At 30.2% G+C, this 23,637-nt stretch overlaps 1 protein-coding gene across 1 annotated transcript in view; it reads left to right on the forward strand.

Annotated features, from left to right (window-relative positions):
• The window catches only part of LOC109604808 (protein kibra), a 48,167-nt gene that overhangs the window by 15,037 nt on the left and 9,493 nt on the right, over positions 1-23,637 (forward strand). Inside the window, exons 2-3 of the mRNA XM_049969384.1 lie at positions 11,419-11,528; positions 12,964-13,058. Coding sequence (XP_049825341.1) covers positions 11,419-11,528; positions 12,964-13,058 — 205 coding nt within the window. The remainder of the gene's footprint in view (positions 1-11,418; positions 11,529-12,963; positions 13,059-23,637) is intronic.

Here is a 23,637-nt window from a genome sequence, read left to right on the forward strand (position 1 = left end):
AGTGTAAGTCGATTCGTAAACGTGTGTGTGTGCGTTTTTTTTTTTTTTGGCAAGGAAGCCCAATTGAAATGTTCGCGATCCGCATAATTTGGCAACAAACAATGGAACGGCCGTCGCCGTTTTTCATTTAATTGTGAAATTCCACGGCTAAATTTAAACGCGCCACGGCGAACCGAAATTTATGTGAGACACCGCGAGTGGCTCATTATTGTGCCGGCCACGCCGTTAAATCTGCGATTGCCGTTTTCTTTATTAAAAGACGCGTCTAATTCACACTCTCTTGCTTAAACAATACGTTGTTTAATTTATTTAATTAACATTTTCATGCTGCATCAATCTCTGTGTGGGTTATTAGTCACCTAAGTTAGGTTGTACATCTTTATTTAATTGAGGAAAGCCCCTAATGTGGATAAATTTGAAGTATTATGTGTGATTTTCTTTAGATTTCATTCGAATCTCTGTAGATATGGGTCCATTTTGAGGTCCAGTTTGCTTGTCTTGCCATTTTTCAGTCTATACTTTAGAACCTTGGCAATTAAATGTTTGAATCAGATGTGATACAAAGTGTGTGATGGGGTCCAAAGAAAATTAGACTCTTCAGACTGAGTCTGTGAAGAAGGCTTTTAATTCTTCAAAATAAATTCAATTGAATGGAGTAAAGGAAAAGGTTTCTACTCATTTTAATGTTTTATAAAGCATACAATCGCACTCTTGCCTGAACGATACATTATTCAAGTTCTTGATAAACATGTAAATTCTACGTTAATGTATTTAAAATTAAAAAGTGCAATTTGTAAAGTATGTTACTGTATATCTAATGTGTCAATATTGAGTGTCGATAACCTCTGTTGTGCAATTTTATTAGGATGTTTGAAATGTAGTTATAGGCATAATCTAAGGAGTTTCTCCACTAATTTATTTGCATATCCTTAAACGCACAAATTTGTTAAACAACCTAATTGATGACATTTCACCAACATTACGTAACACATTGTTTTGAAACTATACAAATATTTTAAATATTAAAACATAATTTTGTTATGTTGAAATTAATAAACCAAGTTTGTTATTTGTTGTATTATACTTAAAATTGAATAATTTGGAGAAATATTGTAAAATATAATTTATTTTTTTATTTTAAATTAAATATGTTTTGATCTGAATGCCAAGATGTTGTAATACGATAAATAAAGTCTCTAACATATTTTAGAAAACAATTTATTATGGGGTTTTGACACCAAATTTTGATTAATTTCAAATTTATATTTATTTTAAGAAAATATCTATTAAACATATTTGTTGTTTATAAAAGGCGATTAAGAGGAGTATTCATTATTCACACTAAATTTCGACCAATTTTCAATTGATAGGTATGTCAAGTTAATGGAAGAACACATAAAATTTACAGTTTCGATTAATTTTTAATTTATATTTTTTTACAAAGAAATACATATTAAATGGGTATTTTTACATATTTTTACAGCTTCTTTGTTCATAATTTTTATGCAGCTTAATGGAAGTAATATTTTAAATCAATTAATTACATTTCTTACACTATTTATTATTAGTTACATATTTTTGTTTTCATTCATTACAATATTTTTAGTATTTTAACAAAATTTTCAGTTTTTTTGGTATAAAGTTTATCATGTTACGGAGGGAGATATAAAATATTTTTTTACATTTCAGTAATTTTAGTTATAATTAATTTTAAATTAAAATATCACAATATATAATTATGTTTTTTCTATTTTTTATTATTTATATTAAAATAAATAGGGATACATAGTACTATATAATTAATTTTTTATATATTGTTTACATCATCTCTGTTCATAAATCAAATTTAGATCCAAACAAGAATTAATTATTAATTTGATTTGATTTTTTATACATTTTTTTGTTGAGGCAGTAATAAAAGTTAGATTACTATTATATTTTTCAATAAATTATACTTTGTTTTTCTTTATTTATATTGTTTTTGTTTTTAATTTTAGTTTATGTTTTCACATAACTGTATTAAAAACATTATTATTTTACACAAATTTTTACCGTTACACAGTTTATTTATTAATAAAATCTAAAAATAAATTTCGTGTTTAATTAAAATATCTTTAAAAATAGTTGTTTTGTAAAAATCCGTAGCCTTGAAATCGGTCTGTTCTTGAGAAAAACACCAAGGTCAACGATTTATCAACAGTTCATTCAATGAACTGGGAAAAATCGTCATCCAAATGTGCATAAATATTTTTAATGGAAACGTTCCTATCCAATATCATTTATTGGTTACGTAGTGCGGAATACACCAGACCACAAAACAAAACATAACGGATAACCGAATACCTTGTCAAACGTGACAAATATGCGATGTGTTTTCAAAGTTTGGCAGACGTTCAAAAATGCTCCACCGCCCGTAACATCAATATTATTCCGATTCAAAATAACTAGCCGGAATAGATGTCGCCGTCCGTAGCAAAAAAAAAAAAAAAATGGGGAAAATTTTTGAATGGCATTTTCTAGACGAAATCTCCGCCGCAACAAGAAATATTTGGCAAGGTAAATCCGACGCCTTAAAACCTCATAGTTTGGCACGCATCCTGCGGCATATCTGTGCTGCCGTCACACACTTTATTTGAATTGTTATAGTTGGAAATAGTTGGAATTCCGCGGCCACTTGACTTTAATTGCCGATAAGCTATTATCGTATCGGCACACCGGTCCGTTATTTTCGGCTCCGTTTTTACACACAATAAACTTTTATACAAAATCTTAACAAATTAGCTCGTTTTATTTATGGTGACTTTTTCGCCGTGCTCCACGAGCCGTGTCTTATCTACACTAACCGACATTCCTAAATTATCTACCAACAATTTATTTGTTTATTGAGCTAACAACTGCTTAAATTGCTTGATTATACAGTAAATGGTTACGGACATATTTACGGCAATTAATATTGTGGCCGTTGAATATTTTTCCTATTAATTAATTCTTGTGGAATTCCTAATCACCACTTCCCGATCGGGCGAAATGCCAAAGTTAGTGCTGCATCGTTTATTTTATGGTCGCGGAACGTTGTGGGTGAGATTTCTGCATATTAAAACACAATTCTAATCGCGGAGCTTAAACGGAAAAATATCATCATCCAATTATCTTGTGATTATCATTAAAGTTTAATGCATAAGGATGAAGCTGCATTAAAATACATGAATAATCAGAACTAAAACTATATTACAGATAATAATACTGCCAACAAATTATAATGTTCGCATTAATTCAGATAGTTACTTTATGGAGTGATGTGTGAAAAGATCAGGGTTCAAAAATCCAATATATTATAATAAATTTTCTGTATTACAAATTAATATCCGTTTAGTAATAAATAAATGAATAGATAACGAATGCAGAAATAAACTCTTAAAAACTAAAAATTCATTTATTTATAAAAGTCATTATTTGTTATTTATTCATGGACGAAAATTTTTTTAATATATGGAGGTTAAAAAAAAATTAAGTTTTACTAAAATATCAGTGATTTTTATTTTAAAAGAACTAATTAGGAAAAAATAATTCTAAATTTTACTGTAAATTATAAACATTTAGTTTATTTACTATTTATTTATATAAAATCATTAAATATTAATTATTTGAAGAATAGTCCTGTGAGAAAAATACTTTAAAGTATGTAAATTAAAAAACATTTAAAATTTTATGAAAATATCAGTTTTTTTTATTTAAAAAAAAATAATTAGGAAAAAATAAATTATTTTATATTTATTCATATAAAATAATTAAAAATTAACTATTTGAAGATTATTTTTGTGAGAAAAATACTTTAAAATATGTAGATTAAAAAACTTCTAAAGAATTTAAATTTTTACCAAACCATCAGAGATTTTTATTAAATTTTGTTGTAAATAATATAAATTCAATTTATTTTTTATTTATTTATATAAAACCATTACAAATTTATTATTTGAATTTGGAAAAATATTTCTAAATAATTTAAAATTTTATCAAAATATCAGAATTTTATTAAAAAAATAATTAGGAAAAAATATAAATAATTTAAATTTTATTGCATAATAAACTATTAGTTTAATATTAATTTTAAACATTCTTTAAGATTATACAATACGTTCTTGACAGTAAAATATTCTGTGTATAAAAACGTCATTTTTTCTACACAAATTTTGTATTTAAATTTTCGTTCATAACTTTTATTTCTAATGATTTTTTAGAATGATTTTGGTTAAATACAGACTTCATTGATTTAGAAATATTTAGCAGTTAATTAATTATTACAATAATTACTACTGACCATTGTTAACCATATCTGAAAAAGAATTAATCCCAAAATACTCTGCGTTGGAAAAAGTTTTCATCTTGAGAGTACAGAAATGTTTAAAGAGCTATTTTAACAAATACAGAAGCTAATCACAATAACACAATAATTATTAACATCAAAAATAAGTTTAGATGTACTTATAAATTGTTTACTGATACACAGGATCAAAACCTGACTGTCTTTTTAGAAATTCTGTACAACGAGATAATAAATATGAACACATTAGCAATTCGTTGTATTAGTAAGCAACAACCGATGCCCAGAAATAGAACAAACACAAAATTTGTTTAGTTTAAAACCAAACAGGATACAAACGAGCAAATATTTAAGATGCCGAACAAAAATGTGTCCAAACACAGGCACCTTTTCCTCTACGCGTACACATAAAAACGGGCCCATCTCAGATGCAGATAAACCAGCATCCGACCTTCTGTAATTCAGTAAGACGATAAGGGGCCTTGCTGAGGTCACATTCCACGCTTATCGGCAGAAACAATAAGATAACGCCGGTTAGCGAACGGCGTCATATTGCAATGATTTCCTGATACATGTTTATTCATTGGTTGACGCATAAACGCCTTATCGCGGTCGCCTATCAGTGTTTTCGCGATGAAAGAATAAGAACAAAAAATTAATCTCCCTCGGACGCATTTCATCACCGCTCTAATAATACGACTGCGGATTTATTATTATTAAGTGCGGTGCGATAAACGCTCTTGGAGGCGACGTGTTATCGGTCTTGGTGACTCCACACTCCTCTCCACAAATCCATTGTGTCTCGCCCAAGCGAATTTGAATACGTCCCTGACATTCGACTCTGCAACTGCAGAGAGTTCGACACACACACACACAAAAAATAAAATAAAAAAAAAACTACATCCACACTCTCCTTCGAACCCATTGAACCAGATAAATTCCTTGGCACGTTGAGTTTTTGGCAGCGGCGCAAAAAACAAATCGCCAAACATAAAATATCAATTTGGCCGGCGTGGATGGACCGTGCGGGGCGCAAAGGGGGGGCCAGCCCGGTGTGTGTGTGTGTGTGACAGCAGAAGTGCATGCATCAGACACATTGACGTGGCGGCGGTGGGCGGCGCTGGGGTCAAACGCCTACGCTCCATCCTCTGGAATTTGGCATTTTTAACTGCTTTTATACCACTACCTCCAACACGTACATCCTTACAGGCCGATTCAGGCTTCGTGCTTGGCTCCTACGTCCATTGATTCAGTCGGTGGTACTTGGGTACTGAATGGGACGACTAATAATTATTTACCCAGTTTTATAACATAATAGTTACCCTTGATGATAAAGTGACGTGTGTCCCAGAAAAAACAAATAAACCGATCGTTTGTTTATAAACAGTGAAACAAACATGATTAATCGATTGGCCGTCGATTGAGGTTCGCACATCGAGCGACGTTTTTAATTGGCGTCCATAATCGGCGTTATTATCTCTCGGCAATGGCTATATGGGTCACGTACCGCGGTACTGACGCACATTTCGGCACTGAAAACGGGGGGCATGACGACGTCGAAGGCCGAATCGGCCGCGGTGGGGTTGGATGCCGGTTGACCGGCTGTCGTCACCGAAGAATTTCCCCCGGGCGGTTCAATGTAAACAACGACCGTGCAAGGTTGAACGAGGCTGCGGCCAAATGACAACGGCACGTCAGACGTTTGATGCCACCACCGGGGGCACAAAACGCAACGAATCGCTCGGGCCAAGCGCGTTTTGTTGATCATAATCTTTTCTAATTCCTCTTGAATGTATAATCACCAAGTGGTACTGCTTTTTGATACATGTTAATGTAATAAAATTGGAAAGGAGATTTTTACAGGTTATTAACAAATTAAAGAATTTTGAGAACATTTATAATATATATGTATGTTTTAACCTAGTAGTACCAGTAGTAATATCGAATTGCTGTCCAATAGAAATACATAAATAGAATCATTTCTAGTTTGATTTCCAGCTTTCAACATGGATTCTTAATCTAGTTTATCCAGAATTATTTTGAACGTAGTAGTACCAATAGAAATCTCGAATTGGTGTTTGTTAACACAATATTTATCTAAAATACTTATTAACATCTAAGGAATAAACTAGAAATACAATTATTTTCAATTTATTTTTATTTTAAGCCTAGTAGTACTACCGTATTCAAATCGGATAGAGGAAATATTTACTTAAGGATTTAACTAACTAATAACCTGGATACTTAATCTAATTTACCCAGAGTCATTTCTGACTTGATTTTGAGTGTAGTAGTACCAATAAGAATCTGGAATTGGTGCCTGTTCACACAATATTTATCCAAAATATCTATTGAAATTTAAGAAATACAATCATTTGCTGTCTAATTTTGAACCAAGTAGTACCAGTAAGAATGTTATTGCATTCAAATCGGAAAGGAGAAATACTGCTAAGTATGTATCCAGCTAATAGCTGGGTACTTAATCTAATACTATTATACAGAGTCATTTTTAATTTGATTTCGGACGTAAGAGTAACAGTATCAATAGAAATCTCGAATTGGTGTCCGTTAACTCAGTATTTATCCACAATCTGTATTAACCATTTAAAAACTCGAAACAGAATCATTTTCACGTTAATTTTAAATGTGGTAGTACCAGTATAGATTTTAATGTTTTTAAATCGGAACATGGTGGTACCAGAAGTAATATCAAATTGCTGCCTATTGACACAATATTTGTTGAAAATGTATATTAAATTCTAAGAAACAAACTTGAAATAGAATCATTTCCAATTTGATTTTGAACTTCGTAGTACCACTATGAATGTTAATGCATTCAAATTGAAAATAAGAAATATGTGCTTAAGGATTTAACTAGCTAATAACATGGGTACTTTATCTAAGACTATAAATTTCAAAAGTGTAAACCGAGCCGTGGTAACTTTCTCTGGCAAGCGGAGGAAACATAAATATCAAAATTCGTACTCGACGTTTGTCACCGTTACACACACACACAGGCAAAATTTACCTGTTTCCCACCAAACAAAATGCAAACCTGTAAATTCCAAAAGAGTCATTCAAGCTCCATCAACTGTATAACTTTCTCATTGTCAATAGCACTTCATCAATTTTATCGTTCCGTCATCGGATAACTATAACTCAACCAAAACAAATGGTAGGAAGAGTGTGTGCGGAATCCGCTAATCTGACCGAGGAGCTGGGAGTGGAAAGAAGTGGCAGTTTTCGATTGTGACCGCTGCATATTTTCCAGTCCGTTTATCCGACAATAATGCCAGGTCATTGGCGATACGCTAAGTTATGTGAGCGTACGCATACGTACGCTAGTCCGCAGTTGCCAGCTTTACGTGGCTGTTGGTACCAACATTTTTCATCAATCAAAATATTAAAGATTAGTGACGAAACAGTGGTACCCGTATTCCTAGCTTATTCCAACAACTTTAACGGTGTAAAGAGGCACATAACATTAAAGACAGATGTTGCTGTAAGAATGGTACTACCCGTGATCAATTTCAAATAAACATAATAAAAATCATAAATGCACGTGTTTCCGTTTTGAAAATTTAAATGGAAGAAAGTGATTCAGTGCCCCGTCAATTTGCCATATTAATGGTACTACTCAACTTCTTATTTTGCCATTAATTTTATAAATGCCGTTTAATTATAATAATTATTGCGGTTCGACTTTCGATTTTAAAAATTCGTACCGAAAGAAAGTGATTGTTGTTCGGTGCGATGGTCGATGGTGTCCGGCAACGCTGTCAAGTGACTGCGAGTACTGCTGTGGGCTGCGCCCCCCTCTCGCCCCGCCACACACTCACATACAAACTAACTAATAAATTGTAACAAACAAGTCAGGCCAATGTTTTCAGATTGACTAATAGACAGGAATGGGACACTGTTGTCGAGAGTACCAGCGCATTTGTCCCCCCTAAGAACGAAAAAAACACTCGACGATTAATAAAATTAATTAATCAGGAAATTAATTTTTGTTTTAGCCCGTAAACCGATAAAGGCCATTTATTTCTTATCTTTAATTAGTCTATTAACTATTAACTATTGGTACTTTATTTAATTATCGGACATAAAAATGCTCTCTACGAAATCAATTATTTTTTATTATTTATAGTCATAGTTAATTTTTAATATGCACTTTACGTTGTACCAGAAATATTTTGATGTAAGTGTTCCAGTGAGTCAATGTATTTAATTAAAATTTTATTTGTCTATTTTAATAACCATTTTTAATTTCATTCATTTTAATTTTTCCCCAGGTTATAAAATTATTATTAATAATAAAAATTTAATATTTCTATATTTCTTTAGTGTCCTCTTTAATTAAGATTATAAATAAGTAGATAATAAAAACATTATTTAACTTTGTGTCTTATTAAACTAAAAAGTTTTGTATAACAATCTTCATCTCATAATCTGCAATGATCTTATTATTTTGTTCTTATCTTATTTCATAAAAATTGGTTGAGATTTACTGATAAACAGTGGGGCTCTCTCAAAAAATGCTGTGATTTCATTGTTATGATCATTTCTAATTATAAAATAACATATTTGATTAAATTTTTAACAAATTGAGTAAAATTGTGATAAACTTTTTAATTGTATAAAATTAATTGATTTAAACAAGATGAATCAAATCTTGGAATACATAAATACAAAGAATTTTAAGAACCTAAATGAAAATTGTATTATCAAGATAACATCATTAAATAAATTAATAAAAAAGTGGTACTAATCGATTAGTTTAACATAATCCCTTTTAAAACATTCACACGAAATTCTATTAATGTTCCATTAAATAAATTAATACCACAAAATGAATTAACTGTCGCTGGAAAAAAATAAAATGCTTAATACTATATTTTATTACACGTGTTTTATATTAATGGTTTTAAATACCATACACATTACATACCATGTTGTGTTATGAAACAATTAATGCCTTGAATGTTTCACTAATGTTTTTAATAAGAACGTACATATCAAAAATTGCACGTTTTTAATAACTGATTGAATTTGATCTAAATTCTGAATTAGGAATTTGGCTAAAATCAACGACTCAGTTTCATTACCATAGTACTGAATTAAGATGAGAGATAAATAATTATTGTTTCGATGTACTATTTTAAATAAAAAACACAAAATTAAACTTGGTAAGTTATAAAATACATAAATTATAAAATATATCAGTACTAGATTTGAAGTACTGAAGAAACATTATGACTAATAAATATTTTGCTATATTTTATAATAGTTTTATTTTAATGAAAATTGTTGAAATCAAGCAAAAAAATAAGACTTCATTTTGGCACAAGTGAGTACTGGATTTGAAGTACTGATACAACATGACAATCAATAATTATATTGGTAAATTTTATAATAGTTTTAGACATTTTATTTTAATCAGAATTGTTGAAAGCAAATAAAAAATCACTTTTTATTATTTCAGTAGAAACGAGTACTAGATTTGAAGTACTGACACAATGTTGTAGTTATATAGTTTGTTATATTTTATAGATGTTTTTAACACATTTTTTTTTTAAAATATTTAAACCAAATAAAAAAGTAATTGAAAGAAATGTTTGGTAAATAATAGTACCGGATTAGAAGTACCGAAAGGAAATCGGGCAACGCGGCATCTGGTGGAATGACGATCGAGTGGGACGAGTGGTGTCTTTAGAGCGAGACGACCGATCGGTGGAATGCAGTTACGACGACGGCTTCAGACGATTCTCAATAATCGAGAGAACCGTGACCTTCCTTCCGGGGTGCCACCACATACTCACTCACACAAACACACACACACACACGAAGAGACAACGATCGCCGCTCCGTGGCGACATTTCGTATGTTTTCCAGCCGTTCGAAAATCGCATTTAAATGCCGACCAATCCGTCCGTACGATCTAATCGGGTGCAAAACGAATAAAAACAAAAACCGGCGAAAGATCGCATTAACATAAACATCCAGTCCAGTTCGAAAAAAGGCCCGATTACGCTAATTAATTGTTATGGTGGTGCCGTCGTCTTTTGTCCGTCCTGACGTAAATAAACTGGACGAAAGCAACGAAAAAAAAAAGAAGGAATAAATAAAAATAAAATAAAAGGCACGAGATTAAATATTGCGCTGAGCCGTACTAATTGGTATCGAATTTGTGCTGCTGTCGTCTGTTATTGGAGCTCTTAACCTTTGCAGGAATGCAAAAACGAAAACAACCTTGCCTTGCATAAAGCTCGTCATCCACATTGCCACATTGTTTATCTCCACTCGTTCTTTTATTTTTTTGTTTCGTTGAATCTAAACATTTTTTTTTTTTGTAAGGGCACAGTTGCGTGACATCTCAACTGCGTGTTTCGTCTGCCCTTTGGAATGCGAACGGAACAGGTGGTACGCAACTGTTCCCATAAAAAGGGCGAGAGGTACTTGAATTGTTCAGCACCGTTGGGCCTAAGGAATTTCACACTGCCCATGTTTTAGGGCCGATAAATTTTCCATTAAATGTTACACAGATTTTGGTAGTACCACCTTTTTCATGGTACTTGTTTATTATAATAAATATTCAACAGTACTGCCACAAAGATTTCTCATTAATATTAATTAAATATTAAGAAAAATATTAAAAATATTCTCTTAAAATGGAGGAATTTTATGGAAAACATATTTGAAGATGGAAACTTTGGTGGTGTTTAAAATTCGAAAAATAATAAATTAAGTATGAAGAAAACTAAATAAAATGGAGGAAAATTCATTCGAAGTTGAAAACTTGAGATTGAGAAATAAGATTAAGAAACTTTTGATAAAACTGAAAATGTCAACGCTAAGACTGAAACTGTTCTTCTCTACTTCCTTGAATTTTTCCACCTGTGTATAATAGAATGCTAAAATTACTATAATTGGTTGTACCGTTTTTGTTTAAAATAATTATTAAACATAAAATTACCGATTTATGTTTATGACTCTTCCTTCTTAGCAACAAAACCATCTCTCTAGCTGCATAAATAGCCATTGTCCCCAAACAATTATATTTTAAACACGAAATGTTAATATCAGCTTTTCTGTTACAGATTCACAAAACCACAAACTTTCGCAGACTGTGTGGGAAATGAACTGCCTCTGGGATGGGAAGAAGCCTACGATGTACAAATCGGTCCATACTACATCAACCACGTCAATCGTAAGTACTCTAATAATTCACCTATAGTTAAATATCTACTTTACCGACCCTTACGTCATACACAAATCCAAGTAATTATTTTGATTTACCATTGTCGGACGATTTTATGTAAAAAAACGTGTCGGAAACACGATTTAAATGTTTACTTTCATTACGTACCTCGCAGTTTTGGTCACGTATCCATTAACAGTACCTGTGTGTGTATTGTAAAACAAATTCATTACTCGAATTGAAATGTGAGGCTCATTTATGTGTTTCCTCGCATTCCGATCGTCGCAGACTCGATTACGGACGTCGTTGTTTAAATTTGGCATAAAATTATGTCCAGTGTGGGGCGAAGCTTTTGAGAAAAATGTAAAAAAACCAAATTCGTGCGTTATGGCTTCGGCCCGATTTGATTCTCAATTAAGTGAGTTTTATGATTCGGCATTCTTATGTTAATGGCTACCGGACATTATACACGAATATTATGTTTTAATGGAACCATTAAAAAGAAAATTCCCGCAGTAAAACTCGAATTAATTCGTTTTGATTTTCGGTTGGACGCACACAAATCTATCGGGTATTTTATATGTGTATTTTTTTGTTTCTATTTTGCATCGCATAAACAAATCAAACGTGGTTCGATCTATTTATAGACGTGAGCAATTGTGCTATTTTGATTATAAAATATTTTTTATCAGTTTTACGCTACCAGCATTCATTCGAGTAGGTAGAAAGTATGTTGCAAAACGCATAAAAATCGCTACGAATGTTATTTCATTTTCTTTGTTCAAGGTTTTTAATAGATCTGCGTTGGAATTTTGTAATATATAAAACATAATGTTGGATATTTTGTCTGCGCGACACAAATCATTGATTTTGCATCGACATTTTGATTAAAGTACCGTTTGAAGATTATTGGAAATAACTGTGATTATTGAAAATTTATATGTTTTATATTATTTAATATTGTAAAAATATTTTCTGTAAAATTTATTGTAAATTAAATATGATAAAAAGTGTAAGAACTTTTAAAATATATCTCAAAAGAGGGACTTTTTGGATAATATATATATAGTAAGTTTCTAACAATTACTTCAGTTTATAAACTGAATTTAGTTTAAAAACTTTTAAAAATATTCCCTTAAAATAAATCTCAAAAGAGGAAGTTTTTGGACAAAGATGTTTAATATTATTAAGATATATTTTTAACATTCTGTGAAAATTTTGTGAAAAAATGTTTAAGAATATAGAAATATTTTAGGTATTCTAAGTAAACTTAAATTTGTTATGTAAACTATAGGTTAAGAGAAATGTTAAACTAATATTTACATTTTATTAAAAAAACACTTAAAAATATTCTTTTAAAATGGTTTTAATTGAAAATTTGGCATGCCTAAAACAGGGTGAAACCTTTTAAAATTTATTATTAAACGATTTTGAATTGTTTCAGAATCTACTCAGTTGGAGGATCCACGCCAAGAATGGAGACAGATCCAGGAAGACATGCTCAGAGACTATTTACAAAAAGCCCAGGACGCCCTAGACGTAAGTGAATCATTTTAATTTGCGTTTTCGTTTCAATTAGACCAAAATAATCCGGTTCATCGGCCCGGTATGCGATTGACCAAACCGAACGAAATGATTGATCGGTCGGGGAGAAAAAAATAAACTGTTTTCTCGTGCGCCGATGCACCGGTCAAATTGGACCGCTCCAGTTGCCCATTTAACATCCAGTCAACAAGGTATTTTATGAGGATGTCACTCATTACAAGGAATTAAACGTAATGGCGGCAAGTTTTCGGTCTTGCCGTTTCTGGACGGTGCAAACGGAATACGTCCGATCTTAAGTAAGAAATAACAATGACGGTGCGACGTCGGAATGCCCAAATGCGGCCATAAAATAATGAAACAATAAAATGCGGCGGAACCCAACGAAAAATATCGGCATCGGTATGTGGGGAATTCGAGTTGACCTTTGGGGTCCGTACGTGCACGATACTTTATATCGGACACATATAAAGAGACATTCCTCATTCCATTCCATACTCTTCGTCCCCATCGCCGGATGCTCTTCTATAACACTAGTTTATGGCTGAAATATACATTTATTCAGGGAAATTCACTGAATTTTCGGTTTACCAATTTACTTAATGCAAGTCTGACCGAGATGCATCATATTTCATTAGAAAGGTGTGTAAATTATTCAACGGTACCTAATTCGTTTCGAATGGATGAAAATTATCTGAGTTATAGTTGTAGAAAGTTCAAATTTATTGCAGTTCTTGATGATTTAGAAATATCAAGTCTTGACAGCTGAACATCCGAAAAAAAATTAAAAATCCAGAATATAAGTTTGTTATTTCCTGAAAAATCAATTTTCAGTATTATCAAAATGTTCAGTTGACGTGGATATTTCAGAATGGATAAGAAAAATGAAAAAACAGAGTATAAATTTGATGATTCATTCATGTGAAGGGTTAACATTAATGACAAATGGCCAATTGATTTTCTCTATAGTTTCAATTTTAAGGGTGGTGTATTTAAATATTATATATTCTCGGAAAGACAAATTTCTAATACATTCTAATTCATCATATTCAAAAAGATGATTTAATTCAAGTTTAATTTTTTAATGAATAATTTATTTATTCACAAAAATTTTATGTCCTGGTAGATTAAACACGAATAAAAATTGATTAAAAGTGAATTGAAATTTGCAGTTTCATCGGCCATTTTCTTTTCTAACGAAATATCATCTCAATTTCTGGAATCCACTTTAAAGTGTAATGATGATCTGGAAATATATTATCTCCTTCATTATCTTAAAAAAATAAATATAAGATAAAATTGTGATTGGAAATTTTAATTTGATGTGTTAATTGCCTAAACACGAATCGATGCGAAAACACAGACGTAATCACCGATAGCAGTTCACCGACACATGAGCCCAATTAGTGTTTTATTGGTCCCTTTGATTTATGGGCGAGGTGTCGAAAACGCGGGTACGCCGTCCGTAAATTAAATTTTATCCGACGATAAACTGCATTCCGATCTGATGATGGTGCGTTCGCTAATAAACGTTTTTAGAACTCGTCCATAATGTTCGACGTTTGACCAAAACTCCATTACAAATGCGATGTGAATGGTCATTGTCGATGCACCGTTAACTCAAAAGTCACAATGGAATTCGGGAAACGAATATTTATTGTAAAAAAAATGTATGGTACAGCGATTCACGTGCACGTACAATATGTACAATCACGCCGAATGGCACAACACCATTTTTAGCACCGTACCCGAACGTAACCATTTAATTCGTGAGCGGAATGGCACCCGCCACTGGCGTACAGGATGCGATTATTCAAGCGCATACATATCAAATGAATCTGGAATAGTTAAATTAACGCCGATCGCAACATACAAATGGACATGATGGTGTGTTTTTTTTTCCACTGTCGGCGAACAATATAAACTGGATGCCATCAGGACATCATGTCTTCCGTTTTTGGTTTTTGAATATAGAATAATGGTTTTGTTATTCATGCGGCGAATGCGCCAATGTACATTGAAATATGTATATCCGCTATAAAATCGATGTTAAGAAATGTATCGGATGTCATAAAGGAGGAAGGAAAGGAGTCGAGTCATCGAGCCATCCTACCTGAAAAAATGCACGTTCCGCCGCGTTGTTTTGTTCTATTGGCACGTCGCGAAAAATTAACGGGATCAAGTCTTATCTCGGTGTGCAACACAATAAATCAACAGTCCGTGGCTTTTTGGGTGTGCGGGGTCGGAATTGCGTTTTGCGAAAGTTTAAAGTGCCACCAGATGTTGCGAGGGCATTTAATTCGGGCCCATTAACATTCCTTTGGGAATTCTTGTGCGTTGACCTGTTATTCAAACGAAATGCCTTTTTTATGGCTTGAAACTTTTGGGAATGCTCGAACTGTAGGTAGAAAATTCCACAAGTGTTATTTTCAAATGGTGTTTTTCCACTTGGAACTGAAAAGGGATGGAATGTTTTCGTATTTACTGGCTCTAGTGGTTCATGAAGAGAATTTTAATTTTTTATAACATATATTAAAATAATTCATTTACGTTAAATAAGTTAATTGAAGGGAATTTTAATTTTTTATAACATTAAAATAATTCATTTACATTAAATAAGTTAATTTATGATTAAATTTAAAAATATTTAAACAAAATATTAAAAAAATAAATTTGAATTAAAAATACAAATAAAAAAATTGATGATAAATATTTAATCCAGAAAAAAAACTATTTTAGATATTTTTTAAAATTTCAATCATTTCCTAGTTAGAATTATTTAAATTATTATTAATTTATTTTAATTTTGAACAATGAAAAATTAATCCTAATTTTTATTATTTACAAAAATTACTGCATATTCTTATTATATTACTTATTAATAATAAAAAATAAAATTGGTTAAATTGGAAAGAAAGAAAAAACAATTTTGATTTAATTATGTAATTTTTGAAATTAGAAGAATTTTGGAAAACCATCAACTTAAAAATATGTGTACTAAATATGGAAGAAAAAATGGAAAAACCACCAACTCAAAAATATGTATATAGGATATGTTTTTAATTTTAATTAATTTGTATATTTATATATTCATTGATCAATATTATTGATTCAATTGACCATTTGTCATTAATTTAGACCCTTCACATGAATGAATTAATACCAAACTTATACCCTACTTTTTCATTTTCATAAATTATACAATAAAAGAGTAAAAGATTGAATTTATTTGAACGCCATTCTGAAATAATCACTTCAAGTGAACTTTTTGATAATTCTGAAAGTGCACTATTTAAATACACTAACTACCCTTAAAATTAATGTTACAGGCAATTTCAATTGGCTTTTTAACATAGATTTAAACAGTTTACATGAATGAATTATCATCAAACTTATACTCTAGCTTTTTCATTTTCATTTTTCTATTCCATTTTCATTTTTTATCCTATGATGGACTATCAGAGCTTGAAATTTTTGTAATTGAATAAATTGTACAAAAAAGTCAAAAATTGAATTTATTTGAGACCATTTTGAAATAATCACTTCAAGTGAACTTTTTGATAATACTAAAAATTCATTTTTCAGGAAACAGATACTATTTATGTTCACTACCCTTAAAATTAGGTTAGTTATAGGATATTTCAATTAGCTATTTGTCATTGATTTAAATAGTTCACATGAATAAATCAACATCAAACTTATACTATGATTTTTTAATTTTTCTCAATTTCATTTCTTAACCATTGAGGGATAATCAGTGCTGAAATTTTTGTAATTGAATAAATTATACAATAAAAAAGTACACATTGTATTTATTTGAACGCCATTCTGCAATAATCACTTCAAGTGAGTACTGAAAATTCACTATTTAAGTACACTACTCTTAAAATTCATGTTACAGGCAATTTCAATTGACCATTTGACATTGATTTAAATAGTTTACATGAATGAATTATCACCAAACTTATACTCTAGTTATTCCATTTTCATTTTTCTATCACAACATTTTCAGTTCTTATCCAATGATGGACTATCAGTGCTTGAAATTTTTGTAATTGAATAAATTGTACAAAAAAAATCAAAAATTGAATTCATTTGAGATCATTCTGAAATAATCACTTCAAGGTAATTTTTTGATAATACTAAAAATTCATTTTTCAGGAATATTTCAGGATATTTCAATTAGCCATTTGTCAATGATTTAAACAGTTCACATGAATAAATCAATGTCAAAGTTATACTATGGTTTTTCTCAATATCATTTCTTATCCAATGATGGACAATCAGTGCTTAATTTTTTTTTAATTGAATAAATTATACCATAAAAAAGTAAACACTTCATTCAAGTAAACTTTTTGATAATACTAAAAATTCACTAATTAAGTACACTACCCTTATATTAGTTAATCAGTCTTTATTATTGTTATATTTTTTACATCTGGAATATTTGAAATTAGAGGAAATAATGGAAAAACCAACCAACTTAAAAATGTGGTTTTAATTTTATTTAATCTATTTTTTAATTCTCCAAACAGATTAGTTGATCAGTATTTATTCTCATATTACATATTCCATCTGGAATATTTTAAATTAGAAGAAAAAACCCGGGGAACCGAGGAAGAAATCCGTCTCGGCGTTCGCGGCAACGTCGCCCGGTGCCACTCGAAATTGGTCGGCGGCCGCAGCTGTTGGCGCGTTGCGCCCCGGGCCCGCGGGCGATTTCGGGCGAGGGGCGCGGACGCGGCGGCACGTCGCCCGTCGGGGGGACGGGAGCGCGAGCGGTCGCGGCTTAGGGGCCCCGGGGGGTGGGGAGGGCGCGCGGGACCGCGTGTTGCGGCCGCTACCTGTGTTACGTCGCACACGGACCCAGCGGGCCGCCGCATTCCGCGGCGCGAGGGCCCCGGCGGGGCGTCCGGGTCGCGGGGCGGGCCCGCGCACGGTGGCTCCGCATTTTTACTCGGATGTTTTTCCATTAATTTTATTGCGGGGTTGATTGTTTCGTTTTGAACTTGGGACGTTTCTTTTAATAGTTATATTAATTCGTTTTTATTTTGTCTCGCTGTTTAATTAAAAATGTAAATTGTGAGAATTTTTACTTTTAATTCTTGTATAATATTTTATATAATAAAAATTCTATAAAATAGTAAATTATAATTCGAAATATTTATTTATAGAAATAAATAGCATAGTTTTTATACGAATTCTCATTGTAACAAAAATCGTTTTCAATTTTAGTTCAATTGTGCTTTTTTATTGAATTATATAAAGAATTGTGAATTATATAAAAAAAATTATAAAAATCATAAATTATATAAATTTTATTACTTTTAATGTATAAAATATAAAGTATAATTTGAAATAATTATTTATATAAAAAATTTTAACATAATTGTTATAAAATTTCTCATTTTTTCAACAAAAATCATTTTACATGTTTAGTTAAATTCATTTTTAAGGCATTATTTAATATTAAAAATCATAATTTTTATACGAATTCTCATTGTAATAAAAATTGTTTGAAATTTTAGTTAAATTGTGCTTTTTTATTATTTAATATTAAGAATTGTAAATTATATAAAAAAATTTTTAAGAGAATGTACAGTTGTGTTACTTAATTAAAAAAGTATATAAAGTATATGTTGAAATAATTATTTATATAATAAATTTTAACTTAATTTTTATCAATTATATCATTTTTTAACCAAAATTGATTTATTTTTTACAATTGTTTTTTAAGACGTTATTTAATATTAAAATTGTAATTTATAAGAAAATTTTTGTTTATTTTAAGACAATGTGTAATAATTTAATTAAAAATGTTTTAAATATAAAGTATATGTTAAAATAATTATTTATATAATAAATTTAAACTTAATTTTTATCAATTATATCATTTTTTAATGAATAAATTGTTCTTTAAAATATTATTTAATGTTAAAATTGTAAATTATAAGAACATTTTTGAATATTTTTAATACAATATATAATAATTGTTTTATTATTTAAAAAAGTTTTAAATAATCATTTAAAAAAAAAATTATAGTATTTATAAATTTTTTGTAAAATTGTGTTTTATAATTTTTTTTTTCAACTTTAATTAAATCATGTTATTTTAATTTTTTAAGTCAAGTTAATATTAAAATTGTAATTTATTAGAAAATTTTTGAATATTTTTAATAAAATGTATAATATTTGTGTTACTTAATTTAAAAAAAATATAAAGTATATGTTGAAATAATTATTTATATAATAAATGTTAATTTAATTTTTATCAATTATATCATTTTTTAACAAAAATTGATTATTTTTTTTTACAATTGTTTTTTAAGACGTTATTTAACATTAAAATTGTAATTTATAAGCAAATTTTTGATTATTTTAATACAATGTGTAATTTAATTAAAAATGCTTAATATATATATATATATATATGTATAGTATATGTTGAAATAATTATTTATATAATAAACTTAATTTTTATCAATTATATCATTTTTTAATGAATAAATTGTTCTTTAAGACATTATTTATTGGTAAAATTGTAATTTATAAAAACATTTTTGAGTATTTTTAATACAATATATAATAATTGTGTGATTACTTAAATAATCATTTAAATAATAAATTATAGTTTTTATAAAATTTTTGTAAAAATATATTTTATATATATTCAACTTTAATTAAATAGTGTTATTTTAGTTATTATTTAATTATAAATGTTTGAAATTTATTTCGAAACAACCATTTATTTTTAGTTATATGATCAATTAATTAATTTAAATAAATGTAATACAAATTAAGCATAATTCAAAATAATTATTTTATAAATGAATTTAATTTTATTTATTCATAAATACAATCATAAAAATAGAGTCGAACACTCAATAAACAATCAATAACAGTTTCATTGATTAACAAATACGTTTTCATTATGTCCAACGAACAATCGACGATAAAATAAAGGAAAATGAAGAACGAAACCGACCGGCAAGTCAAATATTGATGCGCACGACATCGACAAACAACGAAAACAACAAACAACAAATATTTGCGGAACAAAAGAAAAATCCGGACGACGCGTACGAGAGTGCGACGCGGGCCCGATCGGGGGGCCAGGAATGCGCCGTTCGGCCCGATCCCGTATCAACAGGTCGCCGCCGGCACTCGAGAGACCCATCTCTCCTCATCTCGCTCCCTCGTCCTCACACACACACACACTCTCTTTCGCCTTTGATTGTTTTGCTGCGGCCCGTAGAGAACCGAGATGCGCCGTTTCTCTCTTTCTCGTGCCTCGGAACTCTTTCCTTTTTTTTCCTTTTATTTTTCTTTCTCCTTTCTGTTTTTTTTTCCCCGTTCGGTTTGCATACGGGCATACAGATTAATTGGCCTGCGGAAAAGTGGAGGGCTGCGTCCCATTAGATTGTATTGTGCGAGTATCTGGTGCATGTCTTTGATTTATGTCTTTCATTTGACGTGACCAATTTGCACTTGAAGATGGCTTGTTATGGGGGAATTTTAGTTTTTTAATTAACATGAGAAAGTATAATTCAAAAATGTAACAAACTTTTAATTTAATTTTTATACAGATTCTCATATTCTAACAAAAGTCTTTTTCAATTTTAGTTAATTTTTGTACTTTTATAAGCAATTATTTAATTAGAAAACAATACAAAATTATATAATGAATATTTTGTTTATGTTTTATTCAAGTTATAATAATTGTCTTAATTATTTTTTTCCTTGAAATAATTATTAAAGAAAATATAATTTGAAATAATCATTTTTATTTTTAAATTTTAGGCGATAAAAATTATAAATTTATAGTAACATTATTATTAGTTATAATTCAGTTTACAATAATTTACTAAAAAAATATATAGAAACAATAATACTTTGATTTTGTCCTTAAGAAGTCAATTAGTAAAACATTTTTATATAATTTAATAATGAGCAATGAACTGAATCACCGATCTCGTTCATATCATCTCAGCTTTTGACAATGAATCACTAAAACTAAAACATGACCAGTCTCTCCATAATTGGGGACATTCTTGCGGTCTCCATTATGTTTTTTTTTACACAATCACGTGATTATCAAATATTTGTAATTTGGTGGATTTGTCATTTGGCTGACTAACAGTAAAAACGTCGAATTGTGAAATTGGAATTTGCTAAGTAAACATATTTGTCGGGATTGTGGAATTTCCACTTCAGCTGATTGTTATCTTATGATGTAGATTAGAAAAAAATGTGGACGTTTACAATGCGAATTGCTCGAATTGTTTTGCGTTAATTGAGATAATTCGATTATTTTACTTTAGTCTGGAATTTTAAAATAAATGTGAAATTTGTTTTATCTATGCAAACATGAATATGTATTTGCTTTAAAATAACATAATACCTATATTGTATGGTAATTTTGTGTTTAAATAATTATTTTAAATTGCTTTTAAAATTTTGAACGGTTTCTAATAAATATTAATTATCTTAGGACATTATTTGTTTTACTAAAACAGTTCAAAGGTGAATTAGAATTTGAAAGTTGACATAAGATATTTACAATTTAAATTGTTTTGAAACCACATTTTGTATATCTTTTGTTTATGCAATTTACTATAACGAAATAAATTTTCAATAAATTCTTACATGTATAATTTTTACAAATTAAACTTTTATAGACCGTAAAAGTCAACAAACCTTCATTGTTTTTTTAACATTTTATTTATTTAAATACAATTTCTAATTGGAGACTTCAACAGTGAATCAAGCTGTGAACCTTTTTAGAAAACACGTGTTTACAGGTAAATCGTATAAATTGAAATTATTTATAACTCATCATAAAATTAATATTAATTTATTGCATTTGTTAACTTTCATTTTTGAAATTTGTGTTGAGATGACATTTACTTAGAAAACTGGTGCTTGTTCTTAATATATTTACTTGTAAATCTCTGTTTTACAATTCATTGTTTATTTATGACCGTTTCATTAATAATTTTCTTCCAATAAACTATTTGCCACACTTTTATTTTAACAGAATTTAACACTTGTGCATATTATATATTTTTTATTTTATATCTCTGAAAACATTTCTGGCATTTTCCTAAATTATATAGATACTTCTCTCTTAATACTCTAAAAAAACTATGCTCTTAAACATTGTTTGTACATGTTACAACATACAATTTAATTATCACCAAATATTGATACATATTTAATAACTTCTTAATTTGCCTTTCAATTCCTCAGAAAATTGATATGCATGCATTTTTTAGGGATGAGAATTAAAGTATTTGTCACTTTTCGTAGAATTTAAGCTGGTTCTTAATATTTTTTGGTTATAAATTTTACAACTTACTGTTTAATCAATGTTCTTTTATTAAACCATCCGTCTTAGTATGTACTAATTTGAAGAAGTAAGTAGATCTACAAATTATACAATTTGTTCCTTAATTCCCCAGAAGATTGACATGTAACAGGTTATTAATAAATTGATTCATTTCTTAGATGATTAATGAGAATTAGAGTAATTGACATTTTCCTAGAAAATATTGATGTTAGTTTATTTCATTTTTTACTTGTAAATTTCTCTTTTACTAGTTACTGTTTAATTATGACCAAATATTGATATATTTTATTAATATAGTTCTTTTATTGAACTTTTTCCATCCTTCTTAGGAAGTACTTGTTTGAAGAAGTAACATAAATCTACAAATTTGCTATAATTCTTTAGAATATTGACAATTAACATCTTGTTCCAATTAAATTGATGCGTTTCTTAGATGATTAGTGAGAATTAGAGTAATTGACATTTTCCTAGAATATTTTGATGGTAGTTCTGAACATTCTTTGCTCTTAAACTTTGGTTTACCAAAAAAATTTTACCAATTATACAATTTGTTCAGTAATTCTCCAGAATGTGGACACATTAATGGTCCATTAGAACGATTTCTCAGATGACCAATGTGAATTAGAGTAATTGGCATAAGTGTGACCATCGGTTTGGCAACGGGGCCCCGATGCCATTACAATCCGGCGCATTTTTACGGCATGGTGTGGCACGGTGGCTGCCGGTGGTGACCCGGCTGCTGCCCCGATCTCTCGGTATGCCGACAAGAGGAATTTCGTCAGCCGATACGAATGCCTCTCATCTTGCACTCGCCGTGCGCCTCTGCCCCGCACCGCCGCACCGTCGCCCTCCACCACGTACCCGCTGCCTCGCTCCGGGGCCGAGGGCACGCCGCAGCACAATTTTTACGCGGGATTTCGACGTAAACAATGCGGAGAATGTTCCGAGAATCGGAATCGGGCGTAGGGGCCGGGATGGAATTTGTCGATAAATCAATTGCGGAGCCGCGGCCTTAATGGAAGCACGCGGGGCCGGCGGCCACGAAATACCAAAATTTCTTGGCATTTTTTCGCCACTCGGGCCGTTCAGGTTTGGATGGGCTTTCGGAGACGTAAGGAAAATTTATTCATTTGATTTGTTTAATAATTAGTTAAAAGGAAGAATTAACTGAGTAAAAAATAAATTACCTGTCCTAAAACTTTTTGAAATAAATATCTAATAAGAATT

The sequence above is a fragment of the Aethina tumida genome, chromosome 7, assembly GCF_024364675.1.
Source record: "Aethina tumida isolate Nest 87 chromosome 7, icAetTumi1.1, whole genome shotgun sequence".
NCBI classification, from domain to species: domain Eukaryota; kingdom Metazoa; phylum Arthropoda; class Insecta; order Coleoptera; family Nitidulidae; genus Aethina; species Aethina tumida.